We start from the raw sequence: 22756 nt of genomic DNA on the forward strand, positions 1-22756 counted from the left end.
CTTGACATGTCGACTAGTTTTGTTGCTCCATGTCCCACTCCCTAACAAGGAGGAGACAGGGTTAATAATCAACACTGCAGCCAGCAACCAGGGGGGAATGAAGTTTTGTTGTCCTTATGTCGTGTATCTTTATATATGAACTATGGTGTGCGTGCAAAAAATGCAATTGAATTTACTGACAAACTTCATGTACGAACACTGTAGACTTGTCATTTTGTTCTCTACCGTCAGTCTGATTCCACACAAACACACACACACACACAGTTTACCCCCCTCTGCCCCCCTGTCATCATACACCAGCGAACATGGGCATCGATCTCGCAGCAGCTTGTTGTCATGTAACACAGCAGCTGAAGTGAAAAGAGCAACAGGTCCCGAGGGCTCGCAGGAGCCTCTCTGACTACTGTGCGTCTGTCTGTTTGTGCCCCCCCCCCCCCCTCACACTTTCTGTCCTCACCCACTGTGGAGAGAGTGCTGACATTGCAAAGAGAGAAGAAACAAAACTGACCACATACAAGTAAAACAAAGAGATGATATATAAAGATGCTGAAAGAATATTTAACCAATGCAGACATACATCAGGAAGAATACGTTTTTGAGAAATGAATTCCCTCGCATCCAGACGATTTTATTTACTCGATCTTAATTCCAACCCTGACAAACATATTTGTGTTTCTATAAACAGGAACGATGCTGAGGGGAGGATGGAAGGGGAGACTCACCTAATCCTGTGAGCGTCTGCTGTTAATTTACATGCAGCGTATTAATCTACACAGTCCAATTTGTTCTGATTAAAAGTTGATTGGTGAGCAGGTAAAATATAAACGGTAATTGTTTGGTTTTAAGGCTTCACACATGGGGGGAAAAAAAACAGCAAAATTAGTATTCAACAAAAGAAAAAAGGGAGGCCATCCTTCATGAGAACACCTCCTTTACATAAATATGACAAATGATCTTTTACACACACACACACACACACACACACACACACACACACACACACACACACCCACCCACCCACCCACCCTGGAGCTTGCGTACACGCAGCTAGCTTTGGATGTTTGCCTGAATAAACACGATTTCATATTAACATAAATTAAAGGCTCGCAAACTTTCTTCCTCCTCTAAATGTAATAAAGAAGCCCTCTTCCTGGATGCATGTTTTATTCAACATTTGGATATGCTCAATTAGCATCTCTAATTAACGCAAGCTGTACTCCAATTGTAGCTGCACCGGGAGAGATACAGGAGAGGGAGGCGAGGAGAGGGCATCAGGAGGTGGAGGAGGAGGAGGAGTTTGAGGAGAAGGTGAAAACAGCATGTTTCAAAAAGGAAGTTGGTTCTCTCTGGGGTTGGTTGAGAGAATGAATGTGTTCGTGGGTGGTGCGACATTAAACATGCAAACCTTCTACGCTGCAGAGTGAACGTTACAGTCGGGACGTTCATTATGAAAACGTTCATCAACACGCCAGCGTTAATCCGATGTAACTTCGGCCTCTCGGGGTCTTTCAATCAAAACAACCACAGTGGTTCTGTGACGTCGTGAAGCAGCGTGGGATCATGGGAGTTGTTGTCTACCTGACACGACTCAGGGTTCACAGATGAGGAAATGTATTTCAGTTTTATTCATGTTAGATGAGAAACTTTAAACTTTACTGATCCCGTGTCTTTATAGCAGAGACAAAGCCACAGGAAAAGCTGATATGATGCAATTAAGAAACGACCAAAATGAAATGTGAGAACACGAATAAAAAGTATATATAATATAGATTTTTTAATCTTTAGACATTTTAATGAAGAATATATTTTTTAACTAATAGCGTAAAATCTGCAGATCTGTTTATTTCAGGGACAATTCCGGTTGTTTTACTGGAGCATTGATGTGTCTGTGTCTTTCCATTACTGATAATCTTGTACGCTGCTGTGCGGTGGAAATGTTGTAAAGCATTTCAGTTGTTCATTATCAGACTGCTCTGTTACAAAGCTGTGCCTGGTGATCTGCGAGCACGACGCTCATTTGTTTTTTACATCTCTCTCTCTGTAACGTCGAGAATCAATTTTACAACAATAATAAATGTAAGTGCAGCAGCATGATTAGGTTTTTACACTGCACAGACTGAGCGTCGGCCTGATTTATCTTTATACCTCCTCTGTTTTAATAAATAACACGGAGCGGAGGAGAGGAGGAATTAGATGAATGCGCCTGATTTATCATCTTTCTTATCCACGTGGTGATGAAAGTGTTTATTTTTCGCAATTTCGAAAAAAATTCCCATTACTCTTTCCTCAGCTTTGTGCTTTATCTTGTGCTAAATGTGATTTTTTAAGAATGATTCCTGCCATTGTTTGCTATTAAGGCAAATCGGATTCATTTGGTTCAATTGTTATATTCAAGAAAGAAAACCATTTCAATTTGGTCGATGGAAGAAAGCTGAAAAATGAGAAGTTTGAGACGTTTTTCCAGATAATTTGATGCTGTTTTGCTTTTCTCTCTTCAATTTTGTAATAGTTCCACAATTGGAACACTTTTAAAACAACAATCATCTCCATAGAAACCCTAAAAGCAAACGCTGTATTATCTGGTGTTACACACTGCAGGGGGTCCATCGCCCCATCGCTCAATGAACTATATTTGTCCACTGTGCAGGTTGCACGGCTACTTGTTGTCTTGCACAGCCGGGATATTGTCAACATCATCTACTAACCTACTTTGTGAGGCAGTAACAAGGTGAAGTGTTGTTGCACATCCGAGTCCTGCCACAGCTTCTCCTGGATTACCAACCCCAGCTTTAAGCTTTGATATAAAAGGGAGTGGATCCAGTGTGTCTGTTGAAGTGGACTTTCATGTGTGACCTCAGATAACACAGGAATTCAACCACGCACCTAAAGAACGTCTTAATATTCATCAAGACCACCATCAGATTTAAATGATAGATCAAAAGCAGCTCACTACAGGTTATCACACACAGACACGCAAACACACACATATATATATATATATATACACTCATCCTCAAAGCCTCAGGCAGAAAATCAATGATCATCAACACCCCATGTGAAATATGTCAGAACTGTATTTACCACTTTATTTCTGCTTAATTAAGAAGCAGATGCTCACACAGGTCAGACACATGAAAGGGAATGGACTGAGCACATGGTCTCTGATCGTCCTGTGGGTCAATACACAGGAGTTTAAAGAGAATATGAAAGTACAGGTGCCTGTGATGTGAAATCACTGTTGATTTTCATCCAGTTTCTATTTATCATTAAGAAAGACACAGAGATCAGAGAGACAGTATGGGAGCAGTGCATCAGCAGCGCAGGTTAAGGCATCACACTGGTATGTGAAGTTTTAAATAAGCTTGATGAATAAAACAAGTAAATAAATAAATATTTCTTAAAGCAAAAAGTGTGATCCATCAAGAGATATTTAGTGTTGCGCAGGATGTTGGTTTCCTGCAGTTGTCTTGTTGATCTGATTCTGAGAAACAACTTTGACTCTTTTCTGTTATCTTTTGATATTTTGACAGTTTGAAAGCAAAACATTAAAAATAAATTTAACCATTAATGTGGCTGTTCTGGTCCTTGTTTCTGTGATGTTATGTACATTTTCTGACTCGTGTGGGTTTTATGTTTGTGTGTCCTGGATAGTTTTAAGTTGAGATTGTGTTGTAAATGTAAATGTGGCCACCACGACTGCTGGGTGTTGTCGACAGGGTCCCGTCACTGTTTCTGTAAACAGGCTGTAATAGATGTTAAATAAATCATCGCTCCTGCTGTCATGCAGTTACATAGTGGAGGAGTCTCAAGTCGTTTATTTGCATGGGAGCTTGCCACAATAATATGTTATTTACAATATATTCAATATCTGTATGATTTTGTGTTGCTTCTTGTATAATATTGAATGGAGTAAAAGTGCAAACACTTCTTTGTTAATTAAAAAGAGTAATTATCCTATTTGAGAGAATGTATTAATATCCAGTAGCAATCTAACAGTGTGTGTGTCCAGTTTGTGCATCACTTTCAGTGTGAGAATACACAAATGTCACAGGGCCTGACGGATCATGGGAACATTATGGAAACAGATGCATCTCAAACACACGTTCACAAACAGCCGTGTAGTTCTATCCTTGTGAAGACCGCAGCCTGCTCCTGCAGCAGAGTAAAGCTGCTTGTGTGTGATGTGGTCACAGACAGAAATGTAATCCACTGAAAGGGCTGAAACTTTTAATGTCACCCACGTATATGTCCAGAAACTCCCTGTATATATACATTTTAAGTGTTTTTTCCTAACAGAGCAAAGGGCATATATGACGTGCCATCTATAAACGCCAAAAAGCTGCTGTGTGTGCATGTGTGTATTTGTGCGTGCATGTCTGTCACAGGTTGAAAATCAATAAACGCTGTGGGCCTGATGTTTACGCAGATGGAAATCAATGCCATTTTTACAGCTTGGATACCTGCTGCGGGGAAACGTGACAAAAGTGTGTACTGTACGTAATTATACAAACATGTGTGTGTGTGTGTGGATGTTAGTGTGTTTGAGCTTTTCTATAAAGCCTTGTCAATGTGCGGTTAATGATTTCTGCTCAGCCAAACACTGAAATCTGACATCTAATCTTTCTAACCAAGATGGAAACACGTTGTGTGCTTCCTTTTTGAAATAGATTAATGAAAAGTAACTATACAGCATTCGACATCTGACTGAACTTTATTCTGCTTTTCCTTTATACTGCCATGTTTTATTCTGACAGTAGAACAGAGATAGAATCATCGTGCACGTGTGGGAGAAGAGACTGAGACCCTGAGCTCCAGCTCTGTGTTGGGGAATGACAGGAGCAATACGATTGGCTGAGACGAGGACTGAGGACTCTAACCTCTTACACACTCATTTATATATTTATATTATTACTAATTTCAACCTGTTTGAACTCTGAGGATGAAAGTGTGCTGCTGCTGCACCCCCTGCACTTGACAAAACACTGTATTCTGTGACTTCATTCACAAAAACAAAGCCCCACTGTTTGTAAAATGCCTAAAAATCTTGGGACACCACAGCCATTACCTAACTTATTAATATTTGAATTACATAATAGACATATTAGACAATCAGGGCGAGACGCAGCACCACACAAACTTTAAACAAACAATTTCTGAGTGGCGAGACTTAAGAACCCACAGAAACTTGATAACTTCAAACCTGAAAAGTGACATCAGAATAAAAAACAAACATGGAGCCAACTGTCGGTGTCGTCAGCTGATTGCGCTCATAAATAAGATAAATAACTGGTTTCTCTTCTGTAAAATACTACTGGTCCGACTCTCCCAGTCTGCAGAGTGAGTTACCTGCTTATACTTATTCCCTCTTTAAGAAACAGCCAAGAAACACGGACGAGATAACCAAATCATGTTTTACATCTCCAGACGCATAACACAGCAAATATATATAAATAAATGAAGAGATGAAACATCTCAGCTTTTCAGCAGGTGTGGCGTTGAGTTTAAAATACTCCCGATTGCGCAACAGTAAAGGTGACACACTAGAAAGTACACGGGAAAAAAAACCTCCTACGCCTGATTTGCATTTATGATATCGGGGGAAAATCTGCAGCTCCCAACTTTTGGTATTTTTAACGTATTATTTTACATCTAAACTTAGACTTCATCATCACCCCAGGGTATAAAAAAATCTGTCAAAACACATCCAGCAACACAGAGGTGCCTTAATCCTACATTTCTAGAAATGTTGTCACATGGAAGTTTTAGTTTCTCAAGTTTCTTCCCTCGTCTCCCTGCTTCTCACCTCTGACATCACAACTTTAGTTTTTCTTTGCGGTTCTCGTCTTCTTTCACACTTTTTAATGGTAGAAGAGTTTGCACCGACTTCAATTTGCACAAACTACTTTACTACAACTCTATAAACTCTAATATTGAATTTACATCAGTTTAATAACTGCAAAACAAATAGCTATTGAAATCTATAAGACAAATGTCAAGTCCAGTCATCTTTAGTTGAGTAAAAGTTCTGATGATCATATAATTTGTATTGTGAATTAATCAAAGAGACAACATGCAGTAAACAAACAGCCGCCTGCTCTGAGAACTCTGGATTAACTAATGATTGTTTAACTTAATGCAAAATCATTTCTTCTTCCTCTGCAGCCGACACCCAGTGAGGAGTTTTAAAAGAAAACTCTCTGTGAAGATTCTCAGTCAAATACAGGACATTGAAATTTAATCTCCTTCATTAAAAACAAAAGAAAGAGGAACTTCTGAACTTGAGTCGACTTGTTTGAAAACTTTCCAGACTGTTGCCCTCAGTGAGAGACATGAAAGCAAAGGTGAGCTCAAAGCATTGACTGAATATAAAGATGGACGACAAGTCAGCCATGTGAAGCCAAATCCTCTGGATCGCCCCCTAGTGGCTGGCTGCAGTAAAGGTCATAAACCCTGCATCCTCCATGTGGGTGGACGGGACATGGACCAAAACAAAAAGGTCAGTCAATACGTGTTAAATACATTTGTCTGTAAGTTTGGTTATAATTAGATATTTCATGCTCTGAAAATGGGGCGAAACATCATGATTAACAGCTGAGACTGACTCCTGATTGGTCGACAGTGACATCGCTAGAACAAGATGGCGGCACCGGTTTGGAATATTTTGGCGTAATGTCTGCACAGTGGGAGGAAGTGGAGACGCATCGTCCATCTTTATCTACAGTCGACTGTTCCAATGAAACAGTTCCATTGCATTTTCTATTCACACCCCCCCCCCCCCGCCACCACACACTCACCTGCGGCGCACTGCTCCTCGTCTGCACCGTTCTCACAGTCCCTCTCTCCATCGCATCGCCATGACAACGAAACACATTTGCTGGCAGCCCCTCCGCAATCAAACTTCTCCGGCGGACAGGTCTGTCGGCCTGTTGTGAGGGGGCGGGGGTGAAAGGAGTCGAGGGAGAAAGGGACAGCGATGGGGGGGGAAGGGAAAGAAAAATGGACAGAGAATGAGAGAAGTTGGGGGGGAAACAGAGGAGCAGAGAGGGATATAAAGCGGCAGGGGGAGGAAAATGAGAAAAGAAGCAGGGAGGAGGCAGAAGATGGAGAGAGAAGGGACAGCCAGTCAATGAAACAGTTTGATAACTTAGTTATCTTGTTGCTTGAATCGATTCCCCCTCAAAGGCCTGCATTAAAGTGGACACAGAGCGACAGGGGAACAAAGAAGCAGGAACACTGTAAAGCAGACACACCAGCCAGGAATAAAAAACACAAAGTGAAAGAAAGACGAGTATTATTTGGTGTGTGTGTGTGTGTATCCATGTACATGTTAGATGTGCTTATTTTTATATTCTCTTTATTAACCGACTCAACACTAAGCATGCAAAAGCTCAGAATAGTTTTTTAAAATGGTCTGAGACATCATCTTTGAGTTATTTGGATGACTTGTTTTTCACATACTGCTTAATATAACGTTTTCTAGTCTTGATGATCCCTCATCAGGGCTTCACAGTATAGTTTTGCCACCCACACACACACACACACACACAGTGCATGTGCAGCACTTTCTCCATTATACATCACTCACACACTGCCGGCACAGCGAGGGGCGTCAGGGGCAATTTGGGGTTCAGGATCTTGCCCAACGACACTTCCACAAGCAGAATGGAGGAGACTTGGGGAGAATGTTGAGACCAGCGACCCTCTGGTTAGTGGACGACCTGCTCGACCTCCTCAGCCACAGCCACCCTCGAAAATGTTCTATTAACACATCAATAGCAGGGAGCTACCATGCAAGGAACTGGCCCGACCATCTGAGGCAACGTTGGGTTCTCTGTCGCTCCCAGGGACCTTATAGGTGGACATGTGGAGAGGAAGGATTGAGGAAACCCTGTGGTTCATGGACAACTCGCTTCACCTCCTGAGCCGTAGCCAAAACAAGATGAGATTGGCCAACAGTCCAAATCTCAAAAGTGTTCAGATTAAAACGGTACAAATGGAGAAAAACTGCAAAATCCTTACATTTGTTTGAGGACAAGCAAACAAAAGAGAAACGACAAAAGCAAAACTGAAATACATTAGAGCAGAGAGATAAAGGGATTGGTTAATCAGCAGGAAATTAATCAGCAACTATTTTGATTATTAATCGTTTAAGTGATCTGGTTCAGCTTCTTAAATATGTGTCTTTTTTTTATTATGAATTGATGAATCTTGGGGTTTTCAATGTAGTAAAAGTGTCTTTGTCTTGTGATGTTTTACAGACTTAATTGATCTATTAATCAATAATTTTTACTGCATGTGAAAACACATTTGATAAAGAAATCTTTTTTGAGTGGAAATCACTTTCTCACACATCGAGTGTGTGTGTGTGTGTGTGTGTGTGTGTGAGAGAGAGAAAGAGAAAGTGGTCCCTCTAGGTAAAAGCCCATTACAGTAAAAAAAAATGCCATTGTTCCAACATGTGTAGCCCAGGGGGTTCGCAGAGGGAGGAAAAATACAACTGTTCAATCAATCAACTTTAAACATTACCCACAACAAATACACACACATACACACACACACACACACACACACTGGGGAATCTTACCCAAGATCACATTGTAGAGCTGTGTCAAACTCAACTCCATCAATTATACATCTTTGACCACAAACGTTCTTCTCGGCAAACAATTGTGTGTGTGTGTCAGGCAGCCACAGATCAATAGTACATCTGGGATTTGCCCATTTCGCTCTCATTCACTATTTTTTATTTTTATTCAGCTCATATTAAACAGTACTAAATATAAGTTCCTGCCATTTTACATTGTAGATTTTACGATGCCCCTTGTGGAGAGCTTCAGCTTTGCCTGGATTTCCTCCAACTGTGCACATAACGTTTCCAGGTACTAAAAAAGCGTCTTCTTGCCTTTTATTTTCCTAATTGTCTCTTCTCTCTCCGTCTTCTTCTCTTTTACTGGCATAGATCTTTTTGCATGAGCACTTCCCTGTCATTTCCTCCCTCCCTCTTAACTTCTGACGCTCTTCCCTCCTCCTGCTGCTGAATATCAGGCTCTTGTGAAAGCATCTTTTCAATGTGTCTCCTCTAAATGAGGTTTCCCTTGACCTTTAAAGAATAAAAGCCTCCTGCAAATCCCCTCTAAGAGAGTGAATAAGCAAGCCCCATATCAGCAGAGTGTGGATATTACTTCCAGGGGAGCTGAATGGACTGTGTGTGTGTGTGTGTGTGTGTGTGTGTGTGTGCACTTGTGTCTTTGATTCTCTTTTTGTCTACGTGATGATTATTATGAATACCAATGGGAGGTCTCACATACACTGTAGGTGTGCGTTCACATGAGGACATCTACATTACTATTCAATCAATTTAAATGTGCACCCCGCAGATTCTGCGATATCACACTGGTCTCACGTTTCACATTATCTAGCTTTTATAAGAGTGAGCATGTTTTCGTGCGGGTCAGCACATCCAGGGGTAACCACCGAGAGTCTCTCAGTCTAATAAAAACCTGCACACAGAAACACCCCCCCCCCCCTCCAGTCCGCTAAGTGTCTGATTGACAGCTGGGTTAAAGGGATGTAATTTGTCTGACTGACCATTTGAGGCCTGCGAGTCGGGGAGGCGGAGTCACGGATCAGCTGCCAATCACGGAATTGAATTCAGATGAGTGAGAAGAAAAAAAGATGGCTGCACTGACGTTGATTATGCCAAAATAAACTAGATGCTTTTCACCCCAGGGGAAATACTCACTATATGAAAAAGCTATTTCCAACTTCCTATTGCTAAAGTAATCATGTGTGATGATTAAAATCTGTGTTCAGCAGCTGCCTATTGACTTTAAAGTGAAACGCATACATTCATATGGTGTAAGACAAGGCCCCATGTCTGCACAGTCAAAAACAAAGTATAAACTAATAAGTCAATAGGATAGAACAAAATCCCAAGTTTGTAATTTGACTTTGCCAGTCCAGATGCTGATGGTATTGATACTGAAGCTGCAGTCAAAGTTTTGTTGGTCACCTTCAGTGAGCACTGATGAGTATTAATGGACTTTTTAAAAGTAAACTGCAGAGGTTAGGACAACTTTTAACATATTTGAGGTCAAGTGCTTTATCTGACCCCTCTCCTACCACAGAGAAGTATGTAAAGGTTGCATCTTTTCACAAAGTATTCCGATGTAACAAGTTATGATCCTATTACAGCTTTTACTTGTGTGCATAAATGTTGTTGTGTTTACATTAAAAGGCATAACTCAATTATTATAAATACCATAAATCCCTCTCTGAGCTGCCAGGGCATTTAACTACATTCATGGTTGTCCAGACTTTGCACTGAATGAATGTTTCATGGGCTATAAAACTCCTGGGGCACAGAGACAAACGCCGGGCTGTTAGCAGCCAGCTAGCCTGTCCACTGCCAAGGCCGGCAGCGACTAACAGCCGAGGACCTGATGCTAGCCGGTGGAGCTGCTGGGTGGCGAGCAGTAAAAGAAAGTGATTGGTGGACACGGCGGCTTCGGTGCGTTTGTGGACTATTCAATAAGTTTGCAGTAATTTGCCTTAGAAAGAGGCAGAGGATAAAATGTGTTACATAAATAGTTAAATATTCTTATAACATGGATGCTGTTTACTGGCGCTGTGAGTGCAGAAATTGCGTCAAATGCATGTTTCCCCCTGAATTAGAAGAATCTGTGGCAGTAGCTGCGCTGGGGGTGCGTACATGGCCGCATGGAGTTCGCTCTCAAGAGCAACGGGAAAGACTGACCACTCCCTGTCTGCTGAGAACTGCATGACCCTTGTGGGAACATGTACACCTACAGCCCAGACCAAGCTCTACAATGAAGGAACAGCGCACGACACAAAGTTAGACACCTTATATGTTATTGTGAGACGTGAGAAAAAATTATACTTATATTATACTGTAACGTGAAAAACATTTAGTTTTCCAATGCAATACTTTATCACCTCACTTATATCTTCATGTTTTGCACTTGAGTAAGTTGTTCTCACAAACCACAGAACTTATTTTCCTTTGAAGCATCTGACCCTCAAATGTTTATGCACACTGCCTTAATGAAAGTTTGTGCTGCCATGTGAAAGTTGACACAAGATGAATTTCCATTGGCTACAGGGAATATATGGCATTCATGTCCTGTTTGTTGATATTTATGCAGTTACTAAGGGAGTGTTTACTGAAAAGTCAATACAGTCGATTTTCCTGCTTTTTTAAAAATAAATAAATAAATAAATAAATAAACGTGTTTGTGTTAGTCAGCATTAAACTCTGCTTCAAGACAAGTCTTCTTTCTATAATTCTTCTTCTTAGTATTTTGGAAATTGTGCAGTGGATGTTAAATAGGTTCTTCTGGTCCTGGGGTGAGAAAACTCATTTGGCACATGAGGGACGATGCAGTCTTGTAATTCAAAGGCCGCGTCCAGAAGTGGTACAGACTTGTTATGCGCCTCACGTGTCCTGCTTAAGTGTCTATTATGAGCAGGGTATAGAGGTGGACTGAGCGAGGCCTTGTATGCTAATGAACCTTTGATTAACTACCTTCTTAATTTCCCTTCACAAGGAGGGAGTGGATTGGAGGATTGAAGCGCGACACCACGTCCACTCCTCAGCCGCCTGCCTGGCTTGGAAGCCAGCCCCCCCCCCAGGTGATTGATTCAGAAGGCTCGTAGCCACACAGGCTAATGTTAAGATAATTTTTTTTATTATGAGGTGTGTGTATGAGGCCTGGGGGGTAATATATGTCATCCTGGGGTCGCTGTCTATCACAGTGAGACACAATGTCTCAACAAAGGCACGTGGGAGGAGTGTATGTGATAATGTGGCACATGATAAATGGGGGGGAATGGAGGCGTACAGATGATTTAGCCTGTACCACCGCTAAGGATTATAGTGAATGAATTTAAAACGCTTAAAGGTACACTGAATCCCCCTGCACTGCAGACAGCACATCACTGATTGATGAAGTACTAAGCTTTTTATGCAAACACCTGAGAAACATGCCTCACATCAGATCAGCGGAATAATACTGTGCTGCTGTGAATATCAATTGGCTCCACGTGCACGGCAAAGCAGAGCAAAACGTATGCCAAATTGAAAACATTTATATTTCCATAAAAACAGTTTCTATTTTGTGTCAAATATCCTAGTCCTCCCTTTTATTAACTCTGCAAATTTCCGACGTGACTACAAATAGAGGTTATTGAAGGTATTTCTTGCGTGTGTTGCCGACCATGAGTAAAGTCCAAACTAACCGGGGGTCCATAACAGCTGATCGTCTGTGAAATAGGATAATTAAACTCAAGTTTCAGCCATGAGGTTGCACCATAAATTGGTGAGTGCCTGCTCGAGAACAGTAAACTTTTATCGCTTGGCTACTCTGTGTAGTAAAAGCAGGGCTGGGTCGTCCATGGAATCAATACACAACTATACCACATCATTCCAGTGTAGCTCAGACTGCTTGAATAAAAACTACTTCCAATTATTGGCCATATAATTTCTGACAGTTTAATATACACCAGGCAGGTGCCATTAACATGTTTCAAACTCATGCATTTAATTTGTGCTACATTAGGATTAACCTGGTTTCATGGACGTTCAATAAAATGTGTGTAAAGAAGTCGAGGATGCAGACAGAAGGGTAAGAAGGGAGGGGAGTGCATAAAAGGGAAAATGCAGGGAGATGTGAGTGGGGTCAGATATTGGTCAAAGGAGGGAGAATATCAATGCGAGGACAAACTGGGACTAAGGAAATTAGAGGATGAAACTAGGAGACACACTCAAAGACGGAGGCAGGAGCACTGGGTCGGAATTTGATCAAAACTGGGGCTTCTTGTGACCCGAGGGCCAACAAATGCACACACACACTCCACAGGAAATTCTCATCTGGTCACTTGCTCATTCAGATCTGGAACATTTCAACAAACTCAACACCCATGAACACTAACAAGAATATCTCCCCAGGTTACGCTGTGATCCATTCAGAGATGTGTGTTGGATTATATCTTAACACAGCCCGTAGAGATGTGGAGAGGTAGTTTTGATTAGAGAAACTGCGATTTCAATTCAAATAAGTGGAGGGCTTGTAGCGGGTGCACAGTCAATCTCTTTCGGGGATTGAGGTGCATTCCGTATAATTGTAACCTTTATAAAGGAGAATACACAAAGGACATTGGGCAAAGGGAGCCTCGAGCTCGCCAGGAGCTCATATGCATCAATGATTCATGCAAGAGCAGAGATGTATGGATCGGCCAATTATTCTTCTTGTAAGGACTTTGCAATTCTAATGGTTTGATCAGTCGTAGTGGGTCATATTGTCATGGCTACGCTAATTAACCTTGTTCCAGCCAGTGGTCGTGTGTGTTGAGGTAGGTGTGGGGTCACGCTGTCTTTGTATCTGTGTATGTGCCCAGTAGGGATGTTTTCTCAGGGATGAGGGAGAGTGGTGGCTCCACGGGGACATTTTCAAATGCAAAAAAAAACTCTGTTTATTTCCCTTTACCTGATTATTAAATGTATATTATGTAAGTTCAGTCACTAGGGGTCTCTCAATCAATAGCCAAAAATCTAGTTTGATGACGTCGTAAAGCAGCGTGGGATCATGGGAGTTGTTGTCTTCACTGTTGCAGATGATAATCTTCCTGACGCAACTCAGGCGTAAATCGTGTACACGGGTTAAGTAATGTATTAACGGGACCAGTACCAGAGAAAACCAGCGAACTGGCTAGCGGTTTTTCATCTATATATAATATATATAAATTGGGTATTCCCTGGATTTTAGATAATGTGAGAATATAAGTGAAGAAAACATAGTATTGGGACTTTTGAAGACGTCATCTAAAGCTCTGAAAAGTTGCAATGGGCTAAATAGAAAATCAAAAAGACAAAAAAGATCTAAGGAGAACTATAATGAATACAATCCTCATTTGCAGCTTTAATGCAGATTGTATAATGCATTAGATTTTTCTATTTTTGACCTAAAGCATAATGTACCACAAGGTTTAGAGAGTGACCAGAGGGATAGGATGCGTTGTAGAGTTAAATAAGTCAAAGGACTCACACGACCCACATGACATGTAAATCTAACTTCACAGGTCAATGACAATTCCTTTCATCTGTGGTGTTAAATCACAGTAATGCAGACTCGCAGTGTGCAGGAGTCGAACGCTTCATCCAGCGAACACTCACTACAAGTGCACAATAAATTCACGTGAGTAGTTTTGGAGATGGATTGTGTGTGTACGCATGCATGAATTCAAGTGTTTGCATGTGCATGTGCTATAACTGTAAAGATTGCTGTGCATGCATGACTGAGTGTGTGTTTGTTTGAATGTAAGCAGGGGTTAATAATATATATATGAGAATACACGAGTGTGTGTGTGTGTACTTTGCTTAACCTCACAGTGCGCACAGAGAACTGGAGCATGATTTTACATGATCAAGGAAAATGAGGTAAACCAATGCGATGAAAGAGGAGTTTCCCAAAGAGATCTGAAAACGTGTCACTGGTTTAATACTTGCAGTATTTTCCAATTATGATAAATCCATCCACATTAACCCCCATCAAAAGATGTATTGCTTTAACAAGCCCAGTGTGGACATCTGCCAATTTACCACAGCGACTTTTTAAATATTTGTCGGACTATCCAGAGGAAAGAGATGTTATATCAACGCTGTGACTCTTGAGTTTTGCTCTGCTACATCAATGTTGCAGAATAACCAACTCCATCCCCCTTGTCCTTCAGATGGAAAATCCAATTTAGGGAAAGGGCGTATGTGGTTAATATCAGATTACATTTTAAATGAAGGTTAGTGTTGATTAGTGGTTTTCACTGGAACGCTGATCTTCAATTATTGTGGAGAGAGAGAGATCAACGCCAAGAGACAGGAGACAAAAAAAATGATCAGAGAGAGCATTGCATTTTGTTACGTCGTAGGCTTAATAATAATATATACATCCATTCATCCACCCATCCATTCTTTGGATCCTTCAGCCAAGGAGGTCATGTTTTCATTAGCGTGTGTTTATCTGTCTGTTAGTTAGCAGCATTACACAACATCTACCGGATTACCATTAAACCTGGAGAACGAATGCAGTATCAGCTCAGGGAACAACCCACACATTTTGGTTTGAATCCGGATGAAGCGGTGGATCAGGATCTATTTCTTCAACTCTCTTTAACGTTCAAATATTCAAATGTTTTGTGTCTTCGAAAAAGGAATAATACAGAGATCTTGTTGTTGCACAGATCTGGGGAAGGCTACAAAAAAAGCAACTGCTGCATTAAAGTCCCCATCCCCACTTTCGCTTTATGTGTCTCCACAACTCTCTCTAGCTCTAGGCTGTGAGAGGGAGAGAGAAGGGGCTTGTTAAATGCGGAACCATTAGCACGGTCTAGACTCTGGGTCTGTCAGCGCCATAGGGGGAAGAAATACAGCGCGACACCAGCGCTCTAATAGGAAATTGCCACTTTCTCCCAACAGGTCCCTCTTAATAGTTGTTTAGAAGACGACATTGGGCATCGAAAATACCAAGTGCCACATCTTAAATCATGAGGGACAGCAGGAGAAGGGAGTCAGACATTGAAGGAGATGGAGGAGGCTGCACAGCAGGGGGCCGAACTCTGAGCTTACTGTGACCTCATGACGAGAGCATGGCTCACCTCTGAATGCTTATGAATGCTCTGATAGTATATAAATGTATTATATCATAAGAGATACTGGCGGTGTGATTTGTCTTCCAAAATTATTGTCATGTAACTCACTTTAATTCAATAGTTTAACTTGAGTAGCCTCTAAAAACAAATGTGGTTCAGTTTAGCAAAAGCAATTCCCTCCCAAATTAATTTGGTCACAGAAAAATTATTTGATAACACAAACTCTCTGCATGAATCAATGGTTTGATACTATTTAGACCAATTGCAAGAGAGGCTCTGATGCCTGCTGCCTCCATTTTGTTCAGTTATTGCACTTTACGGTTAATTGGTACATTAAGTTGTGTTAAAATTCACCATGCAGTTACAACATCTGTTGGACCAGCATTAGAATAACTGCTATTGGCAGAGAGATGACTGCTGCATATTTGTCTCATTGCTTTTTCTGCTTCATATAATTTATCTCTGAATATTGACTCATACCGTACTTAAAGTCCAGCTACAAGCCTCATGGGGAACATTTTGATGTGTTTTTATGGCATTGGGCACTTAAAAAATAATACAATGTTAAAATAAAACCTGTTCTATATTCTAAGTTTGCCTTTGGATGCCACGACTGTTATCCAGTGTTACAGTTAGAGTTTATATTAGAAGAGAGAGAATGTGAAGAGAAACTAAAACTGAAAAAGAAAAATGTATTTTTAGCTCATACAAACTGCGAAATAATGGAAATAAACGAAAAACAAAATGGAAACGTGATAATTTTTATACTTGTGTGTTTACCAACATGGGGAAACCACTACAGCAAAAGCAATCCCATCAGGCAGGTCCAGCACCGTGAGACGTCCTCTGAGACCAACAACATATTGACCCACAATCAATCGTAGCTGTCTGAAAGCTCAGGTCACTAATTGAACAGAAGAATGGAATTGACCCCCAACAAAATCACAAGGTGGCTGTTGCTGCGTCGGTGGTTTCCTCTGTTTGATCACCACGTGCTGCACAGTGTAAACAAGGAAGCGTGTTCGCTGTAAACAGACGTTTGTTTCTCAATAGAAGAGTCCCGATGTTGTCTGGTATCAGAAAAGTCAGGGTCAATAAATAAATGAAACACATCTAAAAACATGAGGCGTTCTTATTTATAATTAATTGAATTCAATGTTCAATAAAACCAAACTTAGTAAAATTGAACTTGATAAATAAAAGAAGCAAACGGATGATGTTATAAAAGTATCATCAACTCTAAATCCAACGTTTATTTTCAAGGAATCAGGCTTTTATTCAATCATAAATCTTATATTGTATAAAAAGCTCTGCCTAAAGCACCTGGAACTGGATAATTTAACGCACTGTACCATTAAAACTATGAGATTCTCTCAAATGGGAGTTTGTGTTCTCTGATGACCACTTTAAGGCTCTGATAAATAATTGTTTTTTAAAGTTTCTCCATGAATTGGGTATTTCTCAAAGGGCTTCTTCGGTTTAGCTTTGTGAATGTCATTAATGCAGAACGACGACGACGACCATATGGCAGCTAAAACGCCGTGAATTTCACCGTCTGGGGTATTTCCATCCCGTCTTTGTTGTGGTTATGTTATTCTGTATCCTCCTTAAGGGATCAATACACTTTAACTTATTGCTGATATAAATCAAGGTAAAGACATTTGTGGTTAATGAGATGCCGTGAGATACAGCAAGCTAAGCAGAAGAATGCACATGAAGGCCCGGGATGATGATGGGCTTACAATGGAAGAGGAGGGCGAGCGAGGGAGGGAAGACACCAAGGGAAATTTGAAAGATAAAGAGTGAGAGCGAGTGAGAGAGAGAGAGCGAGAGAGAGATGACCTTTTAGTATTGTTTTTTTTCCTCAGCAACTTTTAAGATGACATTAAACCAACTGTCAGTATTGTACAGCAATTATTCATGAGGAAGATTTCACACACACACACACACACACACACACACACACACACACACACAGTATCTGGAGACGACTAAGAACCGTGGTGATGATGGACATCATCATCAGCGGACAAACAACAGCCATGTTTGTTCAAACGCTTCAATCTAACTGTGTTTACATTTTCCGCAGCAGCAGCAGCGCGTTGTGTTAGTTTTCAAAACGACCGTCCACTCTCATGTGTCCTCTGCTGGTGACACAGGCCGGAGCTGTATGATGTCGGGACATTGTTGTAATGCTGCAGAAAAAAAGCCGGGTTGGATGTTTAAAATGTAATTATATAGTCGTTAATGGTTTCCTTTGATTCTGATCATAGGCTGTGTGTAAAGATGGACGACAGGATGTCAAAGACGGTTTAAGACAGTTTACATCGTTCTTATCGCACCGATGTCTGTTGATTTTTCAGATAAGTTTGGTTTTGATTTGCTATTTGATGCAATAATAACAGGGTGAAACGTCATGATTGACAGCTGAGACTGACTTGCTATTGTTTTTCAGTGCAAAATAGTAAAATTTACATAGTTTACCACACAACAGGAGATACAACGGACCACAAACACTCAATGATTGAAACTTAGAAAGCTTTGCATATGTGTAGGTTATAGTGCATTTGTACTTCTGTGTGTGTGTGTTGTGTATAGTGAGTGAAATTCACCTCAGAGCAGCAAAGTCCTTCCATTCAAAGAACATGTAGCTGGAGAGTAAAGACAAATTGGAGTACTCGCACTCTGAAGTAGAAGATCAAAGTGACCTCAGAGATATGAGTGCATCTCTCTGTTACCAAGTCTTTGTGAACATCTGTGTGAATGTGTGTGTGTTGATGATAGAGGGTCACTGGACTTCTACGAGACTAAAAGAGCACAGGAGACAGAGGGAGGTGTGGGGAGGGGGGGGGGAGAGAGAGAGAGAGAGAGAGAGAGAGAGAGAGAGAGAGAGAGACGCCACCTGGGAAATTACGCCCGGCTCTGCCGCTGCCTCAAGCATGAAATTGAAGCCGTCTGACAACAGACCTGACTGGATCTTTTCCGTTCATATTCCACAGTAATGAACTAACACAACCTACTGCCTCTGTGCTACAATACGACGACCTGACTATTGTCTCCCCACACAGACGAGTAACCCCCGTCAGTACACAGGAGCAGGTGGAGGAGATGACAGCAGGGACTACGAGACGCAGAGGACGGGACGGACAAAGGTCAAGTTTCAGCTGTATTTCTCACCGAAGGGCAGTTTGCATCACAGCGGTTTTGGACAAAACTGACCATATTGCGCTTGTGACATCATTCCTGTCATAGACATCCTGCTTCAAAACACCATAGAATTCAATCCTCCCTGTAGTAAAGTGTGCAAATAAGAAGGAGGCTTCAATAATTAAGAAGTTTTAATACCTGTTTGACTCGGCGGCAGCAGCAAGGCAATTAGCAGCCACCCTGCAGCTCTTTCACTCTCCTCGCATTTGCTAAAGTTTCGGTGGTGGTTTAATTACCACATGAAAAAGAAAGTAAAAAAGTCAATAGTGGTTTGATATGAGCCCCGAGAATCACAGCTCCTAAAAAAGTGGGATAGAAGTCCTGCTGTGATGATTGGCTCCGCTTTGACAGTTTGTGTCTTTAGATGAATGAGTTTCATCGGCTGGAATGAAATGAGTTTGAAATCAGGGCAGTTGTAATACTGTACTTAGTTTGGTATAAGCTGATGAGGGAAAAAGATCTAATTAGAGGATCAGAAGAAAGTATTAAACACATCAGTACTTATTGAGGTGTAACTGGGCCCGACCGATGTTATTTTTAAAGGATGATACAATAAAACATTTTAACTGTAAAAGAAAATGTCTTTAAATGCCTTTTTGTTTGTGACTGCTTATAAGAAATTTGAACATGTTTGACAAAGTCCTGCTATTTTAATGCAGCTGTAAATATTAACTTAAATACTTGAACTACAACTGCTGCCATCTTAAACTGCTATTTACTAAATACTGTGGATGTACATTAGCCATGTAGTATTTCTCAATCCATTTCTGCGCTACTTTCATCTTGTCCATCGTGTTCCTTACGACTGCATGCTATATTGTACTGTGTACTATGTTTTGAGGACTTAATATGTTGCATACTTGTTGCATATATGTTCTGTCTACTTATATGTTTACACCGGGGATCAGAGAGAAAACAGGATTCCCGTCTATGTCCTTTAAATAGCAGAATTGACAATAAAGTTGAATTTAACTTGAACTAGGGGACAAAATGATGGACAGTAATTGTGCTTTCATGTGAGTGAAAAGTTCACTGAGCTTTTAGATGTGTATGGTGACAAATTAAAGTAAAACAAACCGCAACCACTTCAAAATAAGGGCAGGAGTTTGTTGTTGTTTATATCAGAAATAGTGACTTTCTGGAACTTCCCATCTGACTCATTTCTCCTGCAACGTCCACTGAGGGACGAGGTCTGCACTTCAGATTGGTGCAGAACGTAGTGTGCAGACATGCGTGCTCTCTCATGCATCAACGACCACTCGTCTGATGGAGCATTTTCTTCACAATTCCCTCAAGGCCCCGATTCATTTTCAGACATGTAATTACAGACAGTGCCCGAGGAGCCAGAGAGTGTGTGTGTGTGTGTGTGTGTGTGTGTGTGTGTGTGTGTGTGTGTGTGTGTGTGTGTGTGTGTGTGTGTGTGTGTGTGGTTTCAGAGGCGTCATCGGGGGTCCACAGTTAATCAGCAGCCGACCAGAGGTTTCAGGGATCAGCCCATCGATTCCCTCGCAGCAAAATCAATGCAATCAAAGGCGTTACTTTAACTGAACTCAGATCAGAGCGAGGAGGCCGTGCAGCAGGGAGGAGAGCAGGAGGACACAGAGGAGGATGTGATACACTATCGTATATGCTGGTGGAGAGCGGCTGTAACTAGGGACAGATACGGTAAATAGGATAAAGTCCAGTGTGATAACTGGAAGTAAATTAGAAGTAGAGGTCAGATCCTGTAAATGAGGAGTGATAAGGTGGAAGCAGCAAAACAAAAGCAAAAGGAGGGAGACAAACCTAAATAAAAGACGTAGACGCTTCCACACATGGATATTTTAAAAAGAGTCACTGACTGGTTGTGTATGTGGGAGATTATGAGCTGAGAGGTTATAGTGTTCTTCATTTTCATCATCAACAAAACACCAAATGAAGGAATATCTATGCTGTTCCAGAGACGTGCAGCAGATTTATCAAAGCCCACTCACCATGTTCAGTGTTTCCCTCAGGCTGAGGATTCACTTGTGATGGTGGGTGGTGCAGTGTGTGACTGACGCACAGAGTCATGCAGTTCACAGGAAGAGAAGCGATACCTGGTTATTTTCCTCCAAGTTACAGATGTTGACTAAACACCACACACGCAGGCTATGTGTAGATAAGTAGCTAGTGTGCACACATAGAAGCTTCTAGGCCCCATTGAGTTACTACAGTAAACACAACTGGTGTGCGACCACAAAAGAGGTAGTTTGAAAAGAGTGAAAGCAGCAAATCTCCTTAAATCTCATTATGTATGGTATTTAAAAGACACACACACACACACACACACACACACACACACACACACACACACACACACACACACACACACACACACACACACACACACACACACACACACACACACACACACACACACACACACACACACAGCTCTGAGGATCAATGTGGCTGAGAAAGTTAGCGGAGCTCTCACAGCATCTGACCTTGATTAAACATAATTAGACTTAACCAAGTCCACTAATCTGATGAAATGACTAACAGATTCACCTTGTGATGAATATTAAACACGAGCATCGACTCTGAGCTTTATACGAACACACTAATGCTGCTGCTGCACACACACACGCAGATCACTTACAGGCACGAACACACACATGCACATCCATACACACGACCTTAGCTTCTCCCAATCAGACGTATTACCATGAGAAACTTCAAAGGGCCTTTTGATCACATCTTTGAAAATCAAACACAAATTAAACGTAGGAGCTGGTCAGTGCTCACGGCCGTTCTTGGAAAGTTTTGTGTTGTGCGGCTGATCTGATCTCCGGAGGTAAAAACTGGTTACATGAGAGATTTAAAATGTGAATCCATGTGGAATCATAGCGAATGTGTGTATGGTCCTAGTTCAGACCTGGTTCTAACATCTGTCCTGAGATCTGATCACAAGTGGTCAGCGCTACGTTCGTCTGAAGCAACGTTTCCTGTGACAACTTGTAATCGGACATCACTTCCCCCTCTCAAATAAACATGTACGTCATGTATGATCTTGATAATTATCGATTTGAACGAGTTTCAGCCATTGTGCCAAACCCCAAGTGAAGCTGCAGATTCCATTTAGTGGAAAACCTCCGGCCTTGTCTCACCCTCATTTCTGTCTGAGCCTTTAAAAGTGTCCACCTTTAGACATCACTTACACCCACACAAACTTCCCCCCCCCCGCTCCCACCATACAAACACAAACAGGCTGTGTAAACCTCCCGGCCTCACCTCACTGGCACTGCATCTGTTTGCAGACCAGCAAAGAGATCACCTGTTCCATTTTTTTAATATATGGAAATATACAAATCTCATGAGATTTGTATATTTCCGTGATGCAAAGAAGTCATCATATAAATGAAGTATGTCGTTTTCTACACTGTGTGCATTGTCCTTCAGTCACAACATGCAGCAGACACTTCCCAGTTCTGCAGAACGGGCGACAGCAAAGCTCCAAATAGGTATCTGTGTTTAAAAAGTAATACGTGACCCTATACACAACACATACACACTTTTTAAATACCCACTGCATAATACTGATGAATGGTAAATCTTCTGCTGTGTCCTAATTTCCTTAGATTTAGGGTTGAGTCATTATTTCTAACTATCAGCGTGTTCTATGGATACGATGTGAACGAGGCAGCCATCTTGTCCACTCCCACATCCTCTCTGGCCTTGATCGTCGTTATTAGTATGAAAAGCCATTTTCTGGAGAAAAGTGCGACAGTGGAAGTTGGCGATAGCAGCTGGAATGCAGCGGAATGTGAAGCACTGAGACCGAGCAACCTTGGGACTGCTTTATAAGAACATGGTGTGTGTGTGTGTGTGTGTGTGTGTGTGTGTGTGTGTGTGTGTGTGTGTGTGT

The 22756-nt window shown here is 41.4% G+C and overlaps 1 protein-coding gene across 9 annotated transcripts in view; it reads right to left on the minus strand.

Annotated features, from left to right (window-relative positions):
• Positions 1-22756, minus strand: part of lrp8 (low density lipoprotein receptor-related protein 8, apolipoprotein e receptor) — a 169236-nt gene that overhangs the window by 53412 nt on the left and 93068 nt on the right. For all 9 annotated transcript variants that reach the window (XM_034582566.1, XM_034582565.1, XM_034582567.1 and 6 more), the window contains one exon: positions 6795-6923. In XM_034582566.1, the coding sequence (XP_034438457.1) occupies positions 6795-6923 (129 nt within the window). The remainder of the gene's footprint in view (positions 1-6794; positions 6924-22756) is intronic.

The sequence above is a fragment of the Hippoglossus hippoglossus genome, chromosome 4 (assembly GCF_009819705.1).
Source record: "Hippoglossus hippoglossus isolate fHipHip1 chromosome 4, fHipHip1.pri, whole genome shotgun sequence".
Lineage (NCBI taxonomy): Eukaryota > Metazoa > Chordata > Actinopteri > Pleuronectiformes > Pleuronectidae > Hippoglossus > Hippoglossus hippoglossus.